Source organism: Carcharodon carcharias, chromosome 15 (assembly GCF_017639515.1).
Source record: "Carcharodon carcharias isolate sCarCar2 chromosome 15, sCarCar2.pri, whole genome shotgun sequence".
Classification (NCBI taxonomy): Eukaryota; Metazoa; Chordata; class Chondrichthyes; order Lamniformes; family Lamnidae; genus Carcharodon; species Carcharodon carcharias.
The window spans coordinates 2,398,623-2,424,238 of record NC_054481.1 but is presented as its reverse complement, the minus strand read 5'-3'; the positions used below and the strand labels follow the sequence as shown (position 1 = coordinate 2,424,238).

The following is a 25,616-nucleotide window of genomic DNA, read 5'->3' as shown; positions in this document are numbered from 1 at the left end:
TTGTTGCCTTCCCAAGGCCCAAGGAACCTAGCCAGTCAGCATTAAAGCTGGAACTAGTCATTTGGTGTACAGAACTTGAGTATTGCTGAAAGAGGGGCAATTTTGTTGAAGCTTTTTGTCTTGCACTCATTAGGACAATTTGCAAGAAAATGCCAGGGGAAACAGCAAATTTATATTGTATGAGCAGAGAATGCTGATTGGCTGGCAAGTGGACTCTAATTGGTAAAGGCATTGCCATGGAGAAGGCACCAGTTGATGGTGACTGATAGTTAACTACCAAGCATTGCTTGAAATTTAAACCGGGCAGCTTGACTCTGATTGATCAAGACATTGTCCTGGGGAATGAACAAGTAAATGGCTGTCACTTATTTTGTTTAGCTGAAACAGGCGCAATATGTGTTATTTTTGTTTGCAAAGAACAGGGCCTGTGTATTAACATATGTAGCTTCCAGTACGCACAAATGAGCCACATTGTGACCCTGACTGACAATCTTAAATTGGTTGTCAGAGTAATTCTTCATAAACTGAGGATTATTTAGTAAATGTTATCCAATCATGGAATCATATCTAATGATGGGCATTAAGCTGGGACAAAGCAAGAAAACTGAGAAAAATTAAAATATTTAAATGGGAAACCCACCACTTGGGAGGGGCTGTCCACCACCTCCTTCCTACTAATCCACCTCCATTAAAACCAGAACTGCGTGGATTCGAGGAGGTTTGGGTTCAGGTTTGATGTTTTTGACACGTTTACTTCCCCCACCCCCTACATTTTGGGGGCTTTAATTCCCTCTAATGTTTCAGGTCAATGACTTTTCCTCAGAACTCATCCTCTACCTCTATAGTCTCCTTCAGCACTGCTACCCTCCTTCAGCACTGCTACCCTCCTTCAGCACTGCTACCCTCCTTCAGCACTGCTACCCCGCCACCAGGTCAGGTTTGACACATAGGGCGGAATTGTCCCAGGTTGCACTAAGTGTAGTAACAGGTGGGAAACAGAAGGTTTTACCCACCGGCCACAATGGCAGCTTTTCACCCCATATCATCCCAATCCTGCCTCATCAATCATGCATTCCTGGGAAACACACCGTTTCGATGGTGGGCAGGCTCTCACTGGCCCACCACACCATCACCTCGCTGCTTCCTGATGCCAAGTGCCATATTTAAAGTGCAGCCATGTGCACACCTCTCAGTGCTTCCAGCCCAGGACTGCTGCACAGAGGACATGACCCCGAAAGGTAGGAAGACTGCAGCACCCTGATTTGGTGACACATCCCTGGAACACCCTTCAGACACCGTGGGGGCCCGCATTGATGTCCTTTACCCCGACTCTAGTCGCAGGAGGTCCAGTAATCTCCCCACTCTGGAAGGCCATGGCAGTGGTGATCTGTGCCAATGCTGCACAGAAGAGGTTGGCCATCCAATGCAGAAAGAGGATGATTGGTTACCAGGGTAAAGCAACCATCTCATCACTCTAAACTCACACACTCACAAGCCCATCACACATTCACTCACCATCAGCTCAAGGGGCACTCACTCTCTCACACACACCCTCACATCTCCATCTGGCCTCATCTCCTCTGGAGGCTGCCTCCTCAGCCCTCACCACCTTGAGGTCACCAGACTAGATCAACTTGTGCCCCCACACACACCCTGAGATACCCCCCTTCCCCAGTATAGCCTGTGCCCTGCAACCTCATGCCTTGCCTGAGGCCACTTCTCCCACTTCCCCAAGCAAGCCTTAAGCCCAGCAGCCATTAAAAGCCACTCCCGCCTTATGGCTGGTCTGAAAGGTAGAGACCTGCCTGCAAACCCCCCTAAAAATGATGTGGTGCTGCCTGCGAAGCCTGGTGCTGATGACCGTGAGTGCTGCCTGAAGCAAGGTGGCGAACAAGCCTCATAGTCCTGAGCAAAGCGCAGCTCACCAGGTGCACGTTGTTTGTGTATGGTTGTGAGGCACGCCGACATACTCAGATGATCCAGCGTGGGGGGATGATTCTGGCAAGCTGGGCTAATAATGATACGCAGACGTATTACAGTTAAGTTCCCGACATGTGACAGCAGGAAACGTGACCCACCATTGATGGGCAGAGCAGACGATTGCAAACTGATTTCACGATGTCGTGAAACTGATTTTTGGCCTTCTCACCATATTGTCCACTCATGCCGCCAAACACCCTTGTCGCCAACAGGCACGGAACATTCCGCCCTTAACATAGAAAATGCTGCCAAGGTACAGCTGATCTACCAGCTCTCAACAGGGAAAAGCAGCTATCTTGCTTTTAAACTGAGAGAAAATGGTCACCTCTTTAATGAATGTCTGGTTAAAAAAGACTGCTGGTGACTTTTTACACATTTTAAAAACAAAATTTCATAAATGTCATAAATTGAAATAAATTGATAAATTTCCTCCCTAAGTCATTCCATTACAGTCTGAAGGACTCAAATACTACCTTTTGAAGGCTGTGTTCTACACTTTTTGTTATTACCTTGTATAATTGATGTTTCCACATGTTTATCTCTCTCTGAATAAAGATTTTCCTGAAGATTCTCCACCATTGTTAGCCATGCATTCAGCTGCCTAGGCCCTAAGCTCTGGAATTCCCTAAACTTTTTTGACCGCCTACTTCTTTCTCTTCCTTTAAGATGCTCCTTAACACTTATCTCTTTGACCAAGCTTTCTCCCCAATATTACCTTATGTGGCTTGGTGTCTAATTTTGTTTTATAACACTCTAGTGAGGCTCCTTGAGATGTTTCATTATGTTGAAAGCTCTATATAAATGTAAGTTATTATAGTTGAAGAGCAGAACTTTCAAACTGGCAGAGTTGTGCTTACAAATCTTCTCCAGATATCTGGATGTAAATCTGATTTCAGACCTTCCTCTGAACAGTTTTCAAACTGAGCTCCAGCTCTTTGTACAGATTTTTTTTTACTAAACTTTAAAGTACACCATCTACCCGTGGTGGGACTTGACCCCCAGTCTCCGGAGGACTCTCCTGGGATATCTGGATTACTAGTCCACTGACAATACCACTATGCCACCACAATACTGGTGCACTGCTTCCCATGTTCTGCTAATTGCTGTCAATCAAGAGTAAATAGCTGCAAAACACTATATACATGTGTGAAGCCCCACCATTGCTCTGGGCCTTGGAAAGTTCACCATGTACATCAATTCTAAATTTACATTTCAATCACTTCCATTTTTGTCTTCTGACCAGGTTTTCATGGCATATTTACAAGTAGGAATTTGGTTCTGCTTTATGTATGCTGCTTGATATTTTACTAAATTAAAAGAAGCCCTGACACTCCACCCCCAATAGCTGTCTTCTTGCTAGAATTTGAAACTTACCTTCTACACTTTCCTCAAAGCTCACTTGCTTGCTGATATATAAGTTCTGTAATAGAGTGAACACAATCGAATACACTGCATTTAAATAAATGTGTCAATGTTGTATTTAGTGCAACACTGATTGAAAAATCTAGGCTTAAGTATGGACTGGCATTTAAAATCTTCAGCATAAATTCTGTGGATTATTCTGACTCAAATTGCTTCACATAATCTGGATATTGAAATGAATGAGACCTATCTATTATTATTCCCAGGTCCATTTCAAAATCAATACTGGAGGAACAACACCTCATCTTCCGACTAGGCACTTTACAGCCTTCCGGACTGAATATTGAATTCAACAACTTTAGGTCGTGAGCTCCCTCCCCCATCCCCACCCCCTTTCTGTTTCCTCCTTCCTTTTTTTTCCAATAAATTATATAGATTTTTCTTTTCCCACCTATTTCCATTATTTTTAAATATCTTAAAATCTTTTACGCTCTCCCCACCCCCACTAGAGCTATACCTTGAGTGCCCTACCATCCATTCTTAATTAGCACATTCGTTTAGATAATATCACCAACTTTAACACCTCTGTGTTCTTTTGTTGTTGACATCTTTTGATGATCTGCTTCTATCACTGCTTGTTTGTCCCTACAACCACACCCGCCCACCTCTACTTCTCTCTCTCTCTCTCTCTCTCTCTCTCTCTCTCTCCGCCCCTCCCACACACCTTAAACCAGCTTATATTTCAACTCTTTCTTGGACTCGAACTCAAGTTCTGTTGAAGGGTCATGAGGACTCGAAACGTCAACTCTTTTCTTCTCCGTCGATGCTGCCAGACCTGCTAAGTTTTTCCAGGTAATTCTGTTTTTGTTTTGGATTTCCAGCATCCGCAGTTTTTTTGTTTTTATCTCATGAATATGTGTTTGACAAACTATCAACATCCTGGGGGTTACCCAGAAACTGAACTGGACTAGCCATATAAAGACTGTGGCTACAAGAGCAGGTCAGAGGCTAGGAATCCTGCATGAGTAACACCCCTCCTGACTCCCCAAAGCCTGCCCACCATCTACAAGGCACAAGTAAGGAGTGTGATGGAATACTCTCCACTTGCCTGGATGAGTGCATCTCCAACAACACTCAAGATGCTTGAAACCATCCAGGACAAAGCAGCCCGCTTGATTGGCACCACATCCACAAATATTCACTCCCTCCACCACCGACACACAATGCGAGCAGTGTGTACCATCTACAAGATGCACTGCAGGAACCTACCAGGCCTCCTTAGACAGCACCTTCCAAACCCATGTCCATTACCATCTAGAAGGACAAGGACAGCAGACACATGGGAATACTGCCAGCTAGAAGTTCCCTTCTAAGCCACTCACCATCCTGATTTGGAACTATATCACCGTTCCTTCACTGTCCCTGGGTCAAAATCCTGGAACTCCCTCCCTAACAGCACAGTGGATGTACCTACACCACACGGACTGCATGGGTTCAACAAGGAAGCTCATCACCACCTACTCAAGGGCAATTAGGGATGGGCAATAAATGCTGGCCTAGCCAGTGACACCCACATCCCGCGAATGAATTTAGAAAAACTGTTTTTTGGAGAAAGTGAGCTTTGTGGAAAGGCCAGTGTCATTTTTGTCACACCTGCCATCACATGCAAGTGATATAATGTCATATTCTAATGTAATTTACTGGATCTCAATGTGTACCTTAATAGGAGAGATTTATCGTTTTATGTTGAGCTCTTTTTTGGAATGATTAGTTGCACCGTTTCAGAGATATAGTGAAGTCAAGACATGATGGGCAGAATTTTCCATTCGGGATACTAAGTGCAGTGGTGGGCAGGAATAGTGGCGAGTTTCCTGCTGATCGGCGGGGTTGGGTTCTCATGTCCAATCTTCTCCTTGAAATCTCATTACCAGCTGCTTGCTGAATCTTGTAGCAGGGTGGGTGCTGATTCGTCTGCCAGCAGTCACCTAATGGAGTTGAAGTTCCTTGGGCCATATTTAAACACTATCCAAACACACACATTACTCTCTGCAGCCCAGCTGCTCTGCAATTGATTCCAAGGAACAAGAAGAGTGCACAAAGATTTAGCCACAGCTCCTTGGAGGCTTTAATTAGAGGTGTCTGCCAGCACTGGAAGATTCTTTTCCCCAAGGATGGACCCAGGAGGTCCACCAACTTTACCTTGCTGGCCTGGGAAGTGGTCGTGAAGGAGGTCAGCTCTCCAGAGGACACCTGCCAAAGCCAGCAAAGCCAACAGGGTGTAGCAGTGAGCAGGCTGCCTCAACTTCTGTTGCAGATGTGGGGTTAGAAAGATTAAGACACCTTGATATCACTTTTGGGTCATGGATGTTCACTCACTGTATATATCATGCACCTTCATAAATAAGTATGGTGTTCATGACAATGATCTTGTCATTTGAATGCGTCGTGTATATGCATCTATATGGCCTCTTATTGCAAGGATGAACCCAACTCCCACTCCATCATTGCCTCCCTTTGTGAGCCTCATATTCATGTGATGGCTAGGTGACTGATGTTAGTTACTCACCCCTTGTCTAATGTCAGGAAGATGTGTCAACCTCTTTATTGAAGGAGACTGCAAATAGTGTTAGGAACAGATATTCAATCAAAGACATCATGGAGTTATGCATGCTCAGTTGCATTGGAGGGTTACCACTCATGTTGTCTCATCATCAAATAGCTGTCTTCATTCTTTGTGCCAAAGCACAGGACCTGCAGTCATGATGGTCTCTTCAACCATGTGAGTATCTCTTTGGGAGCAAGAAGTGTCTCATTCAGGAGGCCCCGACTGCACCAAGCCCACTTGAGGTAGGCTTCTCACTGGCCCCTCACTTCCCAGAGTGGCTACATACAGCTTTGGCTGCTGACCTTCCCAAAGATTAGGGCCCGGTGAAACCTGAGGGTTGGACGTCCGAGGCCCAATGCTGACCTTGCTCTTGAGGTTAGTGGTTGTAAAGGTCTTTTGGATCATTGACATGCCACTAAAGGTACCTTTGCCTGCACTTTACTCCTCCTGGAACCTTGTGACGATTAGCCTATCATGGGCACATTTTTCATGTCTTGCAGCTTCGATTGGATCCTCACATGGAAGCTCCCCATCGTCGCCCTCTTCAGCTTCCTGCCCTTCCAGGTCTTCATCATCCGAAGAGTTCTCAGACTCCGCCATACCTCCCTCTGGGAATTGATCACCCCTTTGAAGCGCCAGGTTGTGCAGGGGGCAACAGACCACAATGATGTGGGACACCTTCTCTGGAGAGTACTTCAGAGCCCCACCTGAGTGGTCCAAGCATCGGAAGCGCAACTTCAGGATGCCAGTGGTCTGTTCCATGGTGAACCTTGTTGAACTATGCCCTATGAGGCACTTTGAGCACATTGCATGGGTATCATGAGCCATCATTTCAGTGGGTACCTGATATCACCAAGCAGCCAGCCCTGTAAGTGCTGTGGCCCTTCAAATATCTGAGGCACCTGGGAGTGTCTCAGGGTGTAGGAGTCATGGGAGCTCCCAAGGTACCTGGCACAAACATGCATGATGGGCTTCTGATTTTCACACACCAGCTGAACATTTAGTGAGTGGAACCCTTTCCTGTTAATGAACATCTGGGGCTGCTGCCATGGAGCTCTCAATGCCACATGTGTGCAATCAATTGCACCCTCTACTCTAGGAAAGCCAGGGATTTCCGCAAAGCCCAGGAATCTAGCAGCCTGGCTAGCTTCATTTAGTGCGAACTTCACATAATGCTGAGCCTTACTGTAGAGGGCATCTGTCACCTCCTTGATACATTTATGTGTTGAGGTAGTGAGATGCCACATAGGTCCCCTGTGGATCCCTGGAACATCCCCAGGCAAAATAATTGAGTGCGGCGATGACCTTCAGGGGCACCGGCAGGGGATGTCCTCCCAGTCTATGCAGCATTAGCTCTTCCTGTAGAATGTGGCAGATCTCTTGACAAACGTAGACATGCATGGCATTGCCGCTTGCACATCCCCAGACAGGAATGGTGTCTTTGGTAGACCCTTGGTCATGTGAGTCACCTCCATGGAATGGGTCTGACCTCCTCTTTCTCCAGGTTTTGCTGGGGCTCCCCTGGACCGTGAATCTGAAACAGGGCCCCCTCTGGAAGCTGGGCTTGGTCACGCCGGCCCTTCTTCTCCTCCTCAATCAGTCACTGCCATCAAGAAAGCAGCATTGAGCACAGGCTGCATTATTCAATCCTCCCTCTGGACGGATAGATCCAACAGATTAATGTGTAATGAGCAACTATAGTAGAGCTCCCAATAGCTACCAGAAAGCCATTGTCACGTATTTGTGCCACTCGCCTTTCATGGTCTAGCGTCCCAGTTGAGGAGCAACCCCACGGATCTAGATGACCAAGATGCCAGCCCAGCTACTTGACATCATAATCCCAGAGAGGTTGAAGGAGGCTTGAGTGCATGTGGGATATGTTCAACCTTACCTAATACACTGCTACTATGTCTGAGCTGGTATACTGATTCTGCCTAACCTACACTTTTGGAATCACACAATCACAGAATCACTGTGTAGAAGAGGCCCTTCAGCCCATCGAGTCTGCACCGACATGTGAGAAACACCTGACCTACCTACCTAATCCCATTTACCAGCACTTGGCCCATAGCCTTGAATGTTATGACAAGTGCCAAGTGCTCACCTAGATACTTTTTAAAGGATGTGAGGCAACCCGCCTCCACCAACCTCCCAGGCAGTGCATTCCAGACTGTCACCACCCTCTGGGTAAAAAGGTTTTTCCTCACATCCCCCCTAAACCTCCTGCCCCTCACCTTGAACTTGTGTCCCCTCGTGACTGACCCTTCAACTAAGGGGAACAGCTGCTCCCTATCTATCCTGTCCATGCCCCTCATAATCTTGTACATCTCAATCAAGTCTTCTCTGCTCCAACGAAGACAACCCAAGTCTATCCAACCTCTTTTCATAACTTAACTGTTTCATCCCAGGCAACGTCCTGGTGAATCTCCTTTGCACCCCCTCTAGTGCAATCACATCCTTCCTATAATGCAGTGACCAGAACTGCACACAGTACTCCAGCTGTGGCCTCACCAAGGTTCTATACTACTCCAACATGACCTCCCTACTTTTGTAATCTATCCCTCGATTGATTAAAGGCAAGTGTCCCATATGCCTTTTTCACCACCCCACTAACATGCCCCTCCGCCTTCAGAGATCTATGGACACACACACCAAGGTCCCTTTGTTCCTCAGAACTTCCTAGTGCCATGTCGTTCATTGAATACTTCCTTGTCAAATTACTCCTTCCAAAGTGTATCACCTCACACTTTTCAGGGTTAAATTCCATCTGCCACTTATCTGCCCATTTGACCATCCCGTCTATAGCCCAAGACACTCAACCTCACTGTTAACCACCCGGCCAATCTTTGTGTCATCTACAATTTACTAATCCTACCCCCCACATAGTCATCCATGTTGTTTATATAAATGACAAATAATAGGGGATCCAGCACAGATCCCTGTGGTACACCACTGGACACTGGCTTCCAGTCACTAAAGCATCCTTCTGTCATCACCCTCTGATTCCTACAACTAAGCCAATTTTGAATCCACCTTATCAAATTACCCTGTTTCCCATGTGCCTTTGCCTTCTTTATAAGTCTCCCATGTGAGACCTTGTCAAAGGCTTTGCTGAAATCCATATAAACCACATCAACTGCACTCCCCTCATCTACACACCTGGTCACCCCCTCAAAACATTCAATCAAATTTGTTAGGCATGACCTCCCTCTGACAAAGCCATGCTGACTATCCCTGATCAAACCTTGCCTCTCCAAGTGGAGATAGATAATCTCCTTCAGAACTTTCTCCAATAGTTTCCCTACCACTGACGTGAGATTCATTGGCCAGTAGTTCCCTGGTTTATCTCTACAACCCTTCATAAATAGCGGAATCACATTAGCTGTTCTCCAGTCCTCTGGCACCTCCCCCGTGGCCAGAGAAGAATTAAAAATTTGGGTCAGGGTCCCTGTCAACTCCTCCATTGCTTCCCTCAGCAATCTGGGACACAAATAATCTGGATCTGGAGACTTGTCCATTTTTAAGCCTGCCAACACCTCCAATACCTTGTCACCCCCATATCAATTTGCTTAAGAACCTCGCAGTCTCTCTCCCCGAGTTCGATACCTTCATCCTCACTCTCTTGGGTGAAGACGGATGTGAAGTTTTCATTCAACACTCTAGCGATGTCCTCTGGCTCCACCCATAGATTGTCCCCTTGGTCCCTTATGGGCCCTACTCTTTCCCTGGTTATCCTCTTCCCATTGATATACTTATAGAATATCTTGGGATTTTCTCTACTTTTACTAGCCAGAGCTTTCTCATATCCCATCTTTGCTCTCCTAATTGCTTTCTTAAGCTCCACCCTGAACTTTCTGTACTCCACTAATGCCTCTGCTGATTTGCTTCCCTTGTACCTGCTAAAAGCCTCTATTTTCCTTCTCATCGTAACCTGAATATCTCTGGTCATCCATGGTTCTCTGGGCTTGTTACTCTTTCCGATCACCCTAGAGGGAACACATTGTGCCTGTACCCTCCCCATTTCCTTTTTGAACACCACCCTTTGATCCTCTGTTTCCCCACAAGGAGCTGTTCCCAGTCTACCTTGGCCAGATCCTGCCTTATTTTACTAAAATCCACTCTCCCCCAATCCATAATATTTTTTTGCAACTTGTCAATTTCTTTGTCCATAACAAATTTAAACTGTACCATGTTGTGGTCGCTGTTGCTAAAATGCTCCCCCACCACCACCTCAGCCACCTGTCCGGCTTCATTCCCCAGAATTAGGTCCAGCAATGTGCCGCCCCTTATTGGACCCTCTACACATTGACCTAAAAAGTTCTCCAGTACACATTTCAAGAAATCTGCTGCACCTAAGCCCTTAACACTATGTCTTTCCCAATTAATGTTGGGAAAGTTGAAATCACCTAATATAATTACCCTATTGTTATTGTTTTTACACACCTCCACAAATTGTGCACATATTCGCTCCTCAATTTTCCCACTGACTATCCTAAGCTCTACCCACAAAGCTTCATTCAATGCCCCCTCCAAGATTTCATCTCTCCTCATTGCAGTAACTAACTAATAATGCAATGCCCCCTCAGACCCTGAACCCTGATCTGATTGTATTTCTTTTGGTAAACCAACTCTTCCCCAAGTTTCTTTGTTGTAATACTTCTCAAAGGTATCACTTCAGGAAACCTTAATGAATCAATCAATCCTGACTCTAGGAAAGGTTCTTCAAATGCTGGAATTGGAATTAAATGTGTCAGCTTAATCACTGCTTGTGATTTCCCTATTACCTGACATGTGTGGCATGTTGTACAGAATTTGACTACATCTCTATGCAATCCAGGCCAATAAAAATATTTTCGTACTTTCACCTGTATTTTTCTAATTCCTAAATGTCCCCCCCATTGGAATTTCAAGTGCTATTCTCAGGATCTCATTTCTATATCCAAATGTTGTAACAACCTAATGCATTTCCCTCCAGCTTTCATCTACTGAAACATGATACGGCTGTCACTTTCTCATTAAAACATTACCCTTCAGGCCATAACGTTCTTGAATTCATTCTGCCTCTATTTCTGAGTAAGCTGTCTGATATAAATGTTTTATTTGCATATCCTTTTCCTGTAACTCTAGCAACTGCCTTGGGCTAAATCTTCAGCTGTATTATCCTCCATTCTTTCTTTCTGAACAATCTGATCAAAAACAATATCATCTAATTAAACTCCAATACCTTCTCCCTGCCTTTTAACTTCCTGATCTTCCTGTTTCAACCTGTGAGCCTGTGATCTTGTTATCACACAATCTGGAAACAATCCAGGATGCTCTTTCTGCAACACTTCTGTTGAAAACACCTCTACAGGCTGCGCAACTATCATAAGCATCACCCACATCTAGATCCAGCTATATCATTACCTAAAATAAATTGAACGCCTGAAATGGGCAATTTTTCCACTACTCCAACAATCACCTCACCTGTTTTCCACTTACTCTTTAAACTTCCACAATGGTTTAGAATCTCTATGAATCCCATTTATTTTCACCTGTTCCTATAATACTCCCTCTGAACAACAACTATCACTATCCCACAGCATTAAGGATTGACTGGGCTCTGTGTCTCTTAAAATTTTAATATCTTTACCTATTCCACCCTGTACACATGGAAAGACTTCCCCTTCACATATAAAATCTTTGAACATTTTTGCAACCTGCTCCTCAGAACTCCCTTGGGTAAATTGTGAACATATTCCTACTCCTTTACTTATCACTGATTCTTCCTGTTTTACTTGTACACAAACCATTGTTTTCTCCTGTGCCTGAACCTCAGAACCCACAGTACTTTTTCTTCCAGAACTTTTCTGCATCCCAATAATCCCAACAGATTTTTCCTATAATTTCCAACACATTGACTTTGTGTGCCCAACTTTATTACAATGAAAATACCTCAACTTTTGAGTGTCATTCTACCCTCAGCACCTTCCTATTTAGTCTGAGAAAATACTTCCTGGGAATTTCCACCTGTTCCTTCTCTTCCCCGACTACCCACCTTCCTTTCACCCTCCCACTTTCTATCCTTCTCTGATTTCAAAGGGTGATGAGAAAAAGGTTTAGATCTATGTACTAACTCATAATCATCAGTTATCCCTGCTGCTTGTCTTACTGTTTTAACCCACTGTTCCTCCATATAAGTTCTCACTACCAAAGGAATTGAATCTTTAGATTCTTCCAAAAGAATTACTTCCCTAAGAACTGCATATGTTGTCCCTATCTTTAATGTCCATAACCACTGGTGCAAATTACTTTGTTTTACTCTCTCAAGCTCAATATAAGTTTCCCCAGGCTGTTTTCTCATATTCCTAAATTTCTGCCTGTATGCCTCGGGAACCAACTCATTTACACTCGCAATAGCCTTTTTTGACCACATCATAGTCCACTGACATTTCTTCTGACAATCAAGCATTAACCCCATGTGCTGTACCCACCAACCTGTAACAACAATGTCCAGTTTTCTTGTGACCATTTCATCTGTTTAGCTATCTTCTCAAATGAAATAAAGAGTGCTTCAACATCTCTTTCCTCAAGCTTTGGAAGAGTTGGTACAAATTTAAACATCTCCCCACAAGGTTTTATGTTAAAGGTTTTCTCATCATCAGAACTTTGCTCAGCATCTGAGGTCTCCTTTTTAAAATCCAGCTTTTTAAGATGGTACTCTCGGTCTCTTTCCTTCTCTCTTCCTGCCTTTTCTAACTTCACCTTTTCAAATTTCCTTTCTTGTTTTTTTTCTCTCTCCTGTCTTTCTACCAGCTCCCTTTGGAATCCCCTTTCACTTTCCTTTTCTTTTTCTGCTCCCTCTAGTTCAAGTTTTTTTCATTTCCTTTGCTTGTTCAAATTCAAGCTTCTTTATTTCTAACTGAAGTCTCACTACCTCCAGCTGTGACTCACTAGTGGCAGGTATCACTTCCAATTTCAAATGCTGTGCTATCACTTCAACTATGTCTGCTTCCTTTGCTCCTACAGGTAACCTCAACTGCAACTTATCCATCAACTCTGTCAATTTACTCTTGGATACTTTTTGTAGCCCAATCAGAGTTATATCTTCTACTTCCAAAAATGTTTTAGCCATGGATACAGCCATTTTTAAAGTGCCTCTCATACTCGTAACCTTAAGATTCACCAACTCCAAGCCAATCAAGGAATTTCAAATATATCCTGCAAAGAGCCCCCAAATTGTTATGATGTGACAGTTGATGTGTGCCAGGCTGATCAAATCCATAAGGGAAAATTGATCACGCAGTCACAACTGATTTGCAATTTGTATTTTATGTCGAGATCCGTGCCCTGAATTCAGAAGTAATGAGACTACCACGACTTCAAAGGTTTTTAGAAAACTAAATTAAAAATTCATTAACAAAATAAAAGATTTCAAGTGCATACATAGATCTACAAATTACTACTGTAATAACTCCTAAAACCCCTAATTAATTTGGCTCCCAGGTATACCTCCATTAAGGCAAAAGCAGAAAAACAAATAGATTTAAACAGACCTAGGCAAAGCAGCACAATACCCTGGACAGTGGAATTCAAAGTGAATTTTCTCAGCTTCGGTTCCTGTAGACAGCAACTTATTGCACAGATGTTGGAGGCTTTTCACACTTGTTAAACCTTAGAATTCCTTCTCCTCTGACACATAGCCTCATCTCCTTTATATACGTTTCTCCCTATTTAATGCAAATTCCATTGTTCCAATATGTCTTTGGAACTTACTTTTCCCATAATATAAATCTTTGGATAGTGTTCATATTATCAGTAACCTTTGGGAAAAGTAAACACACTGGGCTCAATCTTCTGGCTGGCGTGCGGGTGGCGGAGTCCACACACCAGCGCTTAAAATGTTGCGCGAGCGTCCTGACATCAGCGTGCAGCATCACGATGTTACGGTCAGCGGGCGTGCTATGCAGTGGGATGCGTGCCCGCCATTAATTAAAGGCCTTGTTAAGGCCATTAACTCACCAATTGACCAGGATTTTGAGGGGCCCATGCGAACTTTGGCTCGGCGCATGGGGCCAACAGGCAGGCGGGTAAGTGATTTTTTTTTTTTTACAAACCTCATCCAATGGAGGGATGAGGTTTGATATCAGAATTAAAAATTTGTAATAAAGTTTTTGTGTATTTCATTAACATGTCCCATCTCATGTGACATTTTCACATGAGATGGGACATGTTAATTTTTTTATTTTTCTATTTTTAAAGTTTCACTGCCTTTCAGCGATCTCCCTGAGGCAGCGCTTTGCTTCAGAGAATATGCGCTCTTTTGCGCACATGCATGAAAGAGAGCACTCTGGCAGTTAGGGAATCCCACCCTGCCCACATAGGAAGTGCATAGCCCTTCCCATCAGGCGACACACTGGGCAGGCCTTATTGGCCCGCCCACTTAAAATGGCGGCTAGTGGTAAATTCCATCTGCCATTTATCTGCCCATTTGACCATCCCGTCTGTATCTTCCTGTAGCCCAAGACACGCAACCTCACTGTTAACCACCCGGCCAATCTTTCTGGAGCTAAAAAGGATGTTGAATATTACTTTGGAAAAAGCTGCTTTGGAATTATTGGTAGCAACAAAACGATGCACTGTAGCCCAGAGTGAGCTGGTAAGAGCTCAACAAGAAAAAAGGCAGTTGAAAGAACCGCTGATTTGTCCTTTAAGATCAAATGCAAAAGGAATACATAACCATTCAGCAACATGAAGAAATGCAGATTATCTTAACCAGCAGAATGGAAGCGCAGTAGAAGGAACTCGAGGGGACTATGCTGAATTACAGGAAAACTCAAGATGAAGAAGCGGGCTTTGCAAAGAAAAGGAAAACCTGTTCACAGACCTTCACAAGCTATAAGGAATCCTTAGGACTAAGTTTATTCCTCTGGAAAATTATGAAGAGAAAGAAAACAAGTTTAACATCACTCTGAACAAACTGAAGAACCAGCCAGCAGAGAAGACTCAACAATGTTCAATATTCCAGGGGGAAGCTGAAAGTTACAAGAAACAGACTGAAGATCTGAAGAAGCAGTGAATGATAAAGAGGAGGCATTGAAAGGAAAAGCCATCGAACTTTCCAAACTGTGAACTATGAATTGCACAATTACAGAACTGAAACAAGTTAAGACTTCACTGGAGACAGACCTGGCCAGACGGAGTTGCAGACAGAGAAAGAAAAGACAGAAATTAGATTGGAAAATGTAAATCCAACACTAAAGTGCAAGAAACTAAAAGAAGAAATAGCACTGGAGGTCTCAGACATGCTGAGAACCATTGAGCTGAATGAAAAGGTTCATAAGCTTACAAAACAATTTGCAAATAAAACAGCAAACAAATACTTGGCTGAATTTGTCAAACAAGTGAAGATGAAGGTTCCATTTGCAAAACATATATATCCTGCAAGAATATGGCGGATACGACAGGAAAAGAAAATGCAAGTCCACTCTCAGAATGAATGGAGTACACATTCCCTTTGAAAGGAATGGGACAAACCCACAGTGTGCAAAAAAAGCAGATGTGTCATTAATGAAGAGAAACACAACTCTAAAGAGCACAAGAGGCAAATCAAATGGATATAGCCTCGTACCAGAAACACAGAGGACTGTTACCATTCCTCCAAATGTGACAGACTGAGATGTGGAAGAACTGTCAAGCCTCAAGACCATCTGAATTTGTAAAGTCAGAGATTTGAGGTGGGGGAGCAGGGATAGCAAGTAAAGATTGTATCGTAATACTCCTTTGAAAGAGAGGAACATGTTCTTTGGCGAAGAAAGGGGGATGTTGTGTGTGCCTGCATGCCACTGTAATCCAAAGGTGCTCAGCAGAGCAAAGGTTAATGTGGAACTGGAGAATAGCACTGCCCATGGTATGATGCATAGAGTCACATGGTAATAGACTGAGAGAACAGTCTGGAAAGAACACTCTGGAACCAGCCTGCATGGAGGCAACACCACCACGCAAGACAGTAACATGGGATCCGTAAATAATTAACGATTAATAAGCAATGGTTCATGTTTAAATATACAAGTCTCAAGTTCCCATCATTGAGATGTCTGAAGAACCCATATTACAACAAGGGCCTTGGAGGATTCAGCTCCCATATCATATTTCTCACCCCCGTATGATTTTTAAATTAAATAATTGACAGAATTTTGGATGTAATGTATTTTACGGCGTTGTTATACAAAAATCTAATAAAACATTTGCAGTTATCACATTTTACTTCAACATATGTTGGTAATTTTTCCTTTTTTGACAGTGAATTTAGCTCTCGTAAATTAATACAATTTTATTTTATCCTCTCAGTGACAGTGTAAAATCTGTTATACGGTTGGATTAATGTTCCTATTGCACAAATGCAACATTTCCTACCACTCGTTCGTAAGTCATGTGATAGGTAATTTGGTTGCAATGCTGTTAGCTCCTATACAGTAGTGTAGTCCAAATACCAGCAGGTTGATGAAAACCTTCAGAATTTTCCATAAAAACAGGAATGCATCAATAACATCTACCTTGGACTACTGTTGGGAAGGAGGCTGAGCAAGGTGCTGAAGAAAGGTGGCTTCTTCTCATCTAGTTGGACCTCTTCGGGAAGGTAATCAGTATCTCTGAGATGGACTGCCTTTTCCTAATATAGGTTTAGGATCTTTCTCCAAGGCTCACACTCATTCTCAGACATTGAATGCAGTGAAACTGAATGTTAAGTGCTGCACATAACAGGCAGCTGATGTGACATCAAACATTTTGTTCAATGCCTGAGATGAATTTTTATTGCAATATGTTTAATATACACCAGCAGTGAGTGGCCCGTAAAACATTTGTGGCCAAATTAGCAATTTTATTGCAACAGCACTTTAAATACAGGGTTTCTAATTATTCTTTCACCAAAGACTGCAACAGAATCAAACTTCTCATTCTGGGAAAAGCTACATAAAATTATTCATGTGTAAAAACAGGCCCAGGAAAAAAGATACAATTTTTGTCAAGAGTCTGTTCTTGTGATTTCTTTATAATCAGAATATGAAAGTCTAATTGGAAACAGCTTTCTCCCTATTTGAAAAGGCAAGTTTACATCTGATGGGCTCAATGTGATTCAAGGAATAAAATGGATGGAATTTAATGCCCTCCCCGTAGTGAGTTTGGCTACGTGGGACATTCAATTGGGTGTGAGGATGCTGGGTGGGGACCTTGCCACCTTCCCACCTCCATTCTGATTTAGTCTGTGGTAGGAAGGCCCATGAACAGCCTTCCAGCCCCACCACCAATTGCAGCCCTTAAGTGGGCAATTTATACCCGCTTATGGGCCTTTATCCCCCCACTGCTGCAATTAATCCAGAGGCGAGCACAGAACTTCCCATGCAGGGAGCACGACAAGCAAACCCACCCAGGCTCCCAGGTACTCCCTCATGCAAAGGCACCCAGTGCCTGATTGAGGTACCTGGCCCTGGGAAGTGGAGGGGGGTGTGGGACAGTGAGTGCCAGCCCTCTGCCCTTGCTGCCGATCCATCTCCATCCTCCTGCCATCACTCACCTGAGGCCTGGGATCCAGTGATGATCTTAGTGGGTGTCCTACCAGCAGCAGCTAATGCCCCCCCCCTCGAGTCCTCTGATTGACTGGCAGTTCTCAGCAGGTGAGACCTGCGTCCCTGGGGTCCTTGCTCCCAGGGAAGGCCTGCTGCTGTCCAGCTACTTGCCTGAGTGCCATTTAAAACAGTGGGCCTTCCCTAAAAGAGGGAACAAGGGGCTCTCGCCACCTCTCCAGCCAGCGTGAGAAACCCCTCTTGCCTCCATTAAATACAGCCCTTTGTTTCCGTGAAATCTGTTTGTTATAATTTCAGCATTTTTCATTGAAGTAAACAGCTTCCCAACTACCAAGCTTTTTCTATGAAATCCAAATTTCACAACAACTTTATAACTGCCCTTTCCTTGAGTCTGAGTTTGTGTGGTGGCAAACCCATTGGAGTTAGACTGTGCAGAAACTCCAGAAGATATGGACTGTTAACATCTTCTTCATCTTTGGAATCAACGCTGATGTATTCTTTTAATTCACCTGACAACTTTCTAAAACCTGTTCATTCAAATCGAGGTGAATCTTCATTTTTAGCACAAAGGATAGCTTTCGAATAATAAGTTATATCAAAGAGTTGTCCCTACCATTTTGCCACAATCAACCAATTCCATCATCTCATCTGTCCCGTGCTAACCCATCCTGCCCTTGTTGTCCCCATCTCTGCCATCAATCCCATCCCATCCCTCACGGAAACAACCCTCCTGCCAGGCTAACGTTGTTGTCAGGTTCCCCTACCTTCCCCCAATTTTATTCCCCATCAACCAACCCCCCCAAACCCCCCACCACCCCCCACCCTGCTGCTCCTGCCACTAACCTTTGGAGCCACATGTGCCTCATGTGCTGCAGTCCACCACACACCCCATGTGCCTCTGCATTTTCCAGCCACTGCACAGCAACAGATGTGCCACTGAAACTGACCAATCAAAACAGTCCAGACAGACAAAAACTAAGTAATATGCTTGCAGAAATCTTTTATTAAATATATAAAGGAATATGCTACAAGTTAAATGAAGCAAACATGTGATAATAATAATATGTATAATAATTTTTGGTCCCAGAGTTGATTCTCTATTCAACAAATTCCCATCTGCAGACTGAGTATACTGTCCATCATGCTGTACTGCACCATCCCTGTGCTATAAATGAGATAGATTCAAGACATATTTAGCAGGTCAAAACTGGCATTCTCAAGGCGCTGTGGGCAGAATTATCAGCAGCAGAGTTTTATTCAACCATCAATCTGGAATCTCATGGCTGGCATCTCCCCCACTCTACAATTACCACCAAGCCAGGGGTCAGCATTGGTACCAGACGTACCTAAAACAAGGGCCAGGATCTTTAGGTCAGCAAGCGGGGACGGAGCCTGCTCGCCAACGTGTAGAATGACGCTGGATGATGTCGGGCCGAACTCCCAACCTCATCCCGCGTCACTTCCATTTTCAGGTCGGCGGGGGTGCAGCCGAGTCAACTGTGCACCCGCCGACCTGTCAGCAGCCTATTGAGGCCTTTTAAAAAGTAATTGAGATAATTAACGGACCTGCCCGTCCAACCTTAGGGTTGGTGGGCAGGCTGGGGGCTCTGGTGGGCTTCAGAAAAAGCATGAGACCTCATCCACGGGCGGGATGAGGTTTCATGAGGGTTTTCAAAATTTTATTATATGTATGCTTTAAAGTGATGGACACATCCCAACTCATGTGACAGTGACACATGAGAGGACATGTCAGGGAAATTTTATTTTTCCACCTGCACAATTTTTTAATTTGGCGCCAATCTCCCTGAGGCAGCACTTAGCCTCAGCAAGATGAGTGCGCCCTTTTGCACGCAAGCACAAAAGAGCGCACTCTCGGCTGAGGGACTCCCTCCCACCCACATAGGGAGCGCTTAGTGCTTCCTGGTGGACGTCACGCTGGACGGGCCTTAATTGGCCCACCCATGTAAAATGGTGGCACGCCTCCAATCGGGGGCGCCAATCAGAGGCGCGCCCGCCCACACCCACTCCTGCACTTCCCCGTGCAGTGGGGGGAAAATTCTTCCCAAGGTGTCAGCCTGGTGAAGCTACAACACAGGACTACTTGCATGCCAAACAGCAGAATCAGCATGCAATAGATAGAGCTAAACAACCCCACAATCAAAGCTCTGCAATTCTGCCACATTCAGCTGTGAATAGTGATGGACAATTAAACAACTAAACAGGGGAGGTGGCTTCACAAATATCCCCATCCTCAATGTTGGAGGAGGCCAGCATATCAAATGCAAAACACATGTCTGAAGCATTTGCAGCCATCTTCAGCAATAAGTGCCAAGTGGATGATCCATCTCGACTTCCTTCGGAGGTCCCCAGCATCACAGATGCCAGTCTTCAGCCACTTCGATTCACTCCACGTGATACCAAGAAAGGGCTGAAGGCACTGGATACAATGATGGCTATAGGCCCTGATAACATTCTGACAATAGTACTGAAGACATCGGCACTAGAATTAGTGGCATCCCCAGCCAAACTGTTCCAGTACAGCTAGTACTGGCACTGAGGTCAACACTGGTAGGATGGCAGATGCCATGGAGACCTTGGTCCAGGACATTGCTCCTGCACTGCTACACAGGCTGAACTCCATCACTGAGGCCATAGTTGGTGCAGAGCAGTCTGATCTCACCCCAGCTACCCCTTCTCCTCGAGGGCACTCAAAGGGAGGAGGATCAGCAGGTGCACAATCTGGAGCCACCAAGGTCATCACAGACAGGGTGTTGCAGTTAACAGGCTGCTTCCACCTCTGCTGTGGGTGTTGAGGGAACACCAAGATATAGCAGCAGGGTTAGGAAAGTTAAGAAGAATTAGTTTCACAGCCTGGGCACAGGTGTTAATCACTTGTACGTACTGTTCACTATTGTGAATAGATTCCCAAGAATGTCTCCCTGCCTATGGCTCCTTATTCTGATGAGCAATGGTGGACAATTAAACAACTCACTGGAAGAGGAGGCTCCACAAATATCTCCATCCTCAGTGATGGAGGAGCCCAGCACATCAGTGCAAAAGATAAGGCTAAAGCATTTGCTACAATCTTCAGCCAGAAGTGTATGATCCATTTCGGCCTCCTCCAGAGGTCCCCAGCATCACAGATGCCAGTCTTCAGCCAGTTTGATTCACTCCATGTGATATCACAAAATGGCTGTAGGCACTGGATACTGCAAAGGCTATGGGCCCTGACAATATTCCGGCAATAGTACTGATGACTTGTGCTCCAGAACTTGCCATGCCCCTAGCCAAGCTGTTCCAGTGCAGCTACAACACTGGCATCTACCCGGCAATGTGGAAAATTGCCCAAATATGTCCTATCCAGAAACAGCAGAACAAATATGATTTGGCCAATTACTGCCCCATCAGTCCACCCTCAATCTTCAATAAAGTGATAGAAGTTGTCATTAACAGTGCTATCAAGAAGCACTTAACACAGCAATAAGCTGCTCACTAATGCTCAGTTTGGGTTCCTCCAGGGCCACTTGGCTCCTGACCCTTTAATGGCCTTGGTCCAAATATCAACTAAATGAACTCAAAAGTTGAGGTAAGTGACTCCTCTTGACATCAAGGCAACATTTGACCAAGTGTAACATCAAAGAGCCCTAGAAAAATTGGTCAATGGGTATCTCCACTGGTTGGAGCTATGCCTAGCACAAAGGAAGATAGTTGTGGTTGTTGGAAGTCAATGATCTCAGTACCAGGACATCACTGCAGGAGTTCCTTAGGGTAGTGCCCTCGGCCCAACCATCTTCAGCTGTTCATCAATGACCTTCCTTCCATCATAAGATCAGAAGTGTTTGCTGATGATTGCGCAATGTTCAGCAACATTCGTGACTCTTCAGATACTAAAGCAGTCCATGTGTAAATGCAGCAAGACAATATTCAGGTTTGATCTGGTAAGTGGCAAGTAATTTTCATGCCACACAAGTCCCAGCCAATGACCATCTCCAACAAAAAGAGAATCTAACCATCTCCCCTTAATGGCATTACCAATGCTGAATCCCCCACTAACCCACATCCTGGGAGTTACCATTGACCAGAATCTTAATTGAACTAGCCATATAAATACTATTGCTGCAAGAGCAGGTCAGAGGCTGGGAATTCTGTGGCAAGTGAATCACATCCTGACTCCCCAAAGCCTGTCCACCATCTACAAGGCACAAGTCAGGAGTGTGATGGAATACTCTTCACTTGCCTGGATGAGTGCAGCTCCCACAACACTCAAGAAGCTCGACACCATCCAGGACAAAGCAGCCCACTTGATTGACACCCCATCCACAAACATTCACTCCCTCCACCAGCAACGTACGTAGCAGCAGTGTGTACCATCTACAAGATGCACTGCAGGAATTCATCAAGGCTCCTTTAACATGTTCTTCCAAACCTGTGATCTCGAAGAACAAGGACAGCAGATGTATGGGAACACCATCACCTTCAAGTTCCCTTCCAAGCCACACACCACCCTGACTTGGAATGTATCGTTGTTTCTTCATTATCACTTAGTCAAAATCTTGGAACTCCCTCCCTAACAGCACTGTGGGTACCCCTACACTACATGAACTCCACCAATTGAACAAGGCAGCTCATCACCACCTTCTCAAGGGCAATTAGGGATGAGCAACAAATGCTGGCCTTGAAAGCGATGCTCACATCCCACGAAAGAGTAAAAAAATATCTATTTTGCATTGTATGTAAATAATTTAAATGTTAAAATATCAGTTTTAAACATTTAGTTGTGTTATTGGTTTAAAATACAGTGCACCATAGTGAGATAGGGCACTGAGCACTAATGGTCCCTGTAACTGCAATATCTAATTGTATCAAAAAGTATTGTCTGCCACATTGTGAAGCCTGCAACAGATGTGTTTCGTTCAGCACGAACTGGAGCATTCTGCCAATGCAGTGTTTTTAACTTGTGCTAACTTTCTTGAGCAAGAAAATCTCCTCTTTAAAAAAAATTATTTGGATTGAAACACTGTCAAATGTTTTGTGTTCTTAAATGATGTTTGTTTTTAGGGTTGCATGCACCATCAGGAGCCTTGAATTTTGGCACTGGCCTAAAAGGAGGAAAGTAAGAGCTCTACCCTTCAAGGGAAGGAAATACATTTAACACAATGAATTACAAAGAGTGGAATGAAGGCTTTGCAAACTACGCATATCACCATTCAGAAACACTGGAAATGGACAGAAGGTAGGACTTAAACAAATGTCAATAAGAGATTCACTCAGAATTATAGGTATGTATATCACCACAAAGTTGTCCCATTATTCATAGCAAACAGGACTCAAGGGGTTAAATGGACAGCACCATCCTGATAACATGATCAAGGTGTAATTTGGTCAGATACTTGTAAATATGCTGATCAATTCATTTCACCATCAGTTATGTCTATGTCCAAAAAGGAAAATCCTCCCTGAGCCAAATAGTTTTCTTTGTTTGCAGCATATCTGAAATAAACATTATTATAGTAATAAAATAGCTCAAACAATTCCACAAATAGGAATAACAACATTTGTAATAGTAGAGAATATAATGCATTTGGAAGAGTTATATTCATGAGAGCAGAACGTACTTTAATAATTAATTATTCACCTGTACTTTGCCCACCTGATTTCCTTTATCATCTTACTGTGTATGTTTACCTGGCTATCTGTCAGATTATCAATTAATACCTCATAAAGCAAAAGTAACCAGGATGTTCCATTTAATGGGCTGGAAAGCAGAATAACGCTATTTAATGTAATCTTTATTTTATTTTTCGGTTTATTTTTTAAAAAATGAATCCTGTGTATTTCAAAATCAAAACCAGAAATTAAAACCCTCTTATTGTAAAGTTATTGAAAATGTGGCAGTTTAAATTACAGTAAAGGTTAAGTATACCAGTTCCATTGATGTAAGTTTAAAACGTTCTTCTACAGAAAAGATCAAAGTGTTGCAGCAGTGCAGGGCCAATGTCCTGGGTCAAGGTCTCCATGGTGGCCGCAATCCTACCGGTGTTGACCTCAGTGCATTGGCATGCTGGCGCTATCACCTCAGCCTGAATGCGGACGGACTCCTCCATCGAGCCTTGTAATCTGATGAGTGCAGCGGACATCCCTTCCTGATGTTCCCGAGCTTGCCTTTGCAGCTGCAGCAGCTGAGGTATGACCGAGTCCAGAGGCTCCTCATCTGACTCAGACTCAGTAAATTTCTGGTCTCCAGCAGCCCTCCGAGTGCCAGAAACCTGGGGAGTTCCTGCCACCATCTACTACAGATCAGACAGTGCGATGTGCTCACCAGATTGTAACTCCGAGGCTATTCTAGAACTAGGTCCCACCAAAGTGTGTCTCTGCTCTGGTGGAGGGTGTGGATGAGCGCTGTGACAGGTTTTTAATTAGGGTGTCATCAGATTCTTCTTCAGAGGTGTTTTCAGGGCTTGTGTAGAGGACCTGGGTCATGGCTGCTTCCCAGATGTGCCTGCAGAAGCAAAGAGAGATAATTAGTGCACAGCAGTGGCCTGTGAAACAGGACACATCACTTCACAGTCTGATGGGTGTTTCACTGCTGGATCCTCACTTGGTTGAGCTCTGCCGATCTCACCATCAGCACAGGAACTGCCCAGGTCAACACTGGCCAGCTGGGTGACTCTATTTTCAAAGTTTGTGAGTGCCTTGATTTCAGGCATTCCTCCAACAGTCTGCCACCTCCTTTTTGTTATGTGGCAGCTTGTCCTGAATGAATACAGATGGAGAGAGTGTAAGCAGGCCAGATGAGAAAGATGCCTAGCATGTGTGGGTATTGAACGATGCCATGGGCAAGATGAGGACAGGATCTGCGGTGCAAATGAGGGTGTGTGTGGGAGAGTGAATGGTGATGTTCCTTGAACTGGCAGTGAGTGAGATTCCTGTGGATGTGTGATGGGCTTGTGAGTGTGTGAGTTGAACGTGATGAGAAGAGTGACTTAATCCTGGTGGAACAGAGGAGATCATCCATCCTCTTTTGGCACTGGGTGGCTGCCAACTTTTGCAAGGCATTGGCTCTGACCACCACTGCCACTGCCTCCCATGCTGGATTGGTGACCTTGCTTGCTGGTGTTCACCAGAGTGGGGGTAGAGGGCTTCATGGTGAGGCTCCGCAGCTTCCAGTTGGAGCTCGAGGGAGGTGTTGCTAAATTTGGGGGTAGCATGTTTCCTCTCTTTAGCAGCCATGACTTTCCTGCAGCTCCTGATGTCTTAGAGGGAGCTAGCTTTGTACAGGGGCGCCCTATAAACGTGGCGCCCGGATTACTGAAGGCCTAAGTTGACAGTGGGGCAGAAGAATCCAGCTGCCGGCGATCCAGCGTGTTTCCCGGGAATAAGGCTGGGAAGGGGACAATACTGCTCGAAAAGCCGCCATTACAGCCTGCGGGTAAATCGTCCTTTTTCCTTCCCACTACTTCACCTTGTGCAAATCTGGGATGATTCTGCCCTAAAAGATCTCCTTTGATGAGAATAATTAGAAAAAATATTTTTCAGCTGTGCTGTTAAAACATTCAGTATGTCAGCAGCTTCAAGCCAAGGAAAGCTTTTTATTCCTAAGATAAAAGCAAAAAACTGCGGATGCTGGAAATCCAAAACAAAAACAAAAATAAAAATACCTGGAAAAGCTCAGCAGGTCTGATTTTCTTTACCCACCTATTTCCATTATTTTTAAATGTATTTCCATCCATTGTTTTATCTCTACCTTTTAGCCTATTTCAATCCCTTCCCCCCACCCCACCCCCACTAGGGCTATCTGTACCTTGCTGGTCCTGCTTTCTACCCTTAATTAGCACATTCCTTAGATAATATCACCACCTTCAACACCTCTTTGTCCTTTTGTCTATGACATCTTTCAGCAATTTCCAACAATCACTGGCCCTCTATCCAGCTCTACTTGTCCCACCCCCCACCCAGCCCCCCCTCACCCCCCTTAAACCAGCTTATATTTCACCTCTCTTCTATTTTTCCTTAGTTCTGTTGAAGAGTCATAAGGACTCGAAACGTTAACTGTGTTCCTCTCCGCAGATGCTGTCAGACCTGCTGAGTTTTTCCAGGTATTTTTA

At 44.4% G+C, this 25,616-nt stretch overlaps 1 protein-coding gene across 1 annotated transcript in view; it reads left to right on the top strand.

Annotated features, from left to right (window-relative positions):
* tmc5 (transmembrane channel like 5) overlaps positions 1-25,616 on the top strand; it is a 215,457-nt gene that overhangs the window by 5,321 nt on the left and 184,520 nt on the right. The window contains exon 2 of the mRNA XM_041206868.1: positions 22,570-22,744. Coding sequence (XP_041062802.1) covers positions 22,668-22,744 — 77 coding nt within the window. The 5' untranslated portion in view covers positions 22,570-22,667. The remainder of the gene's footprint in view (positions 1-22,569; positions 22,745-25,616) is intronic.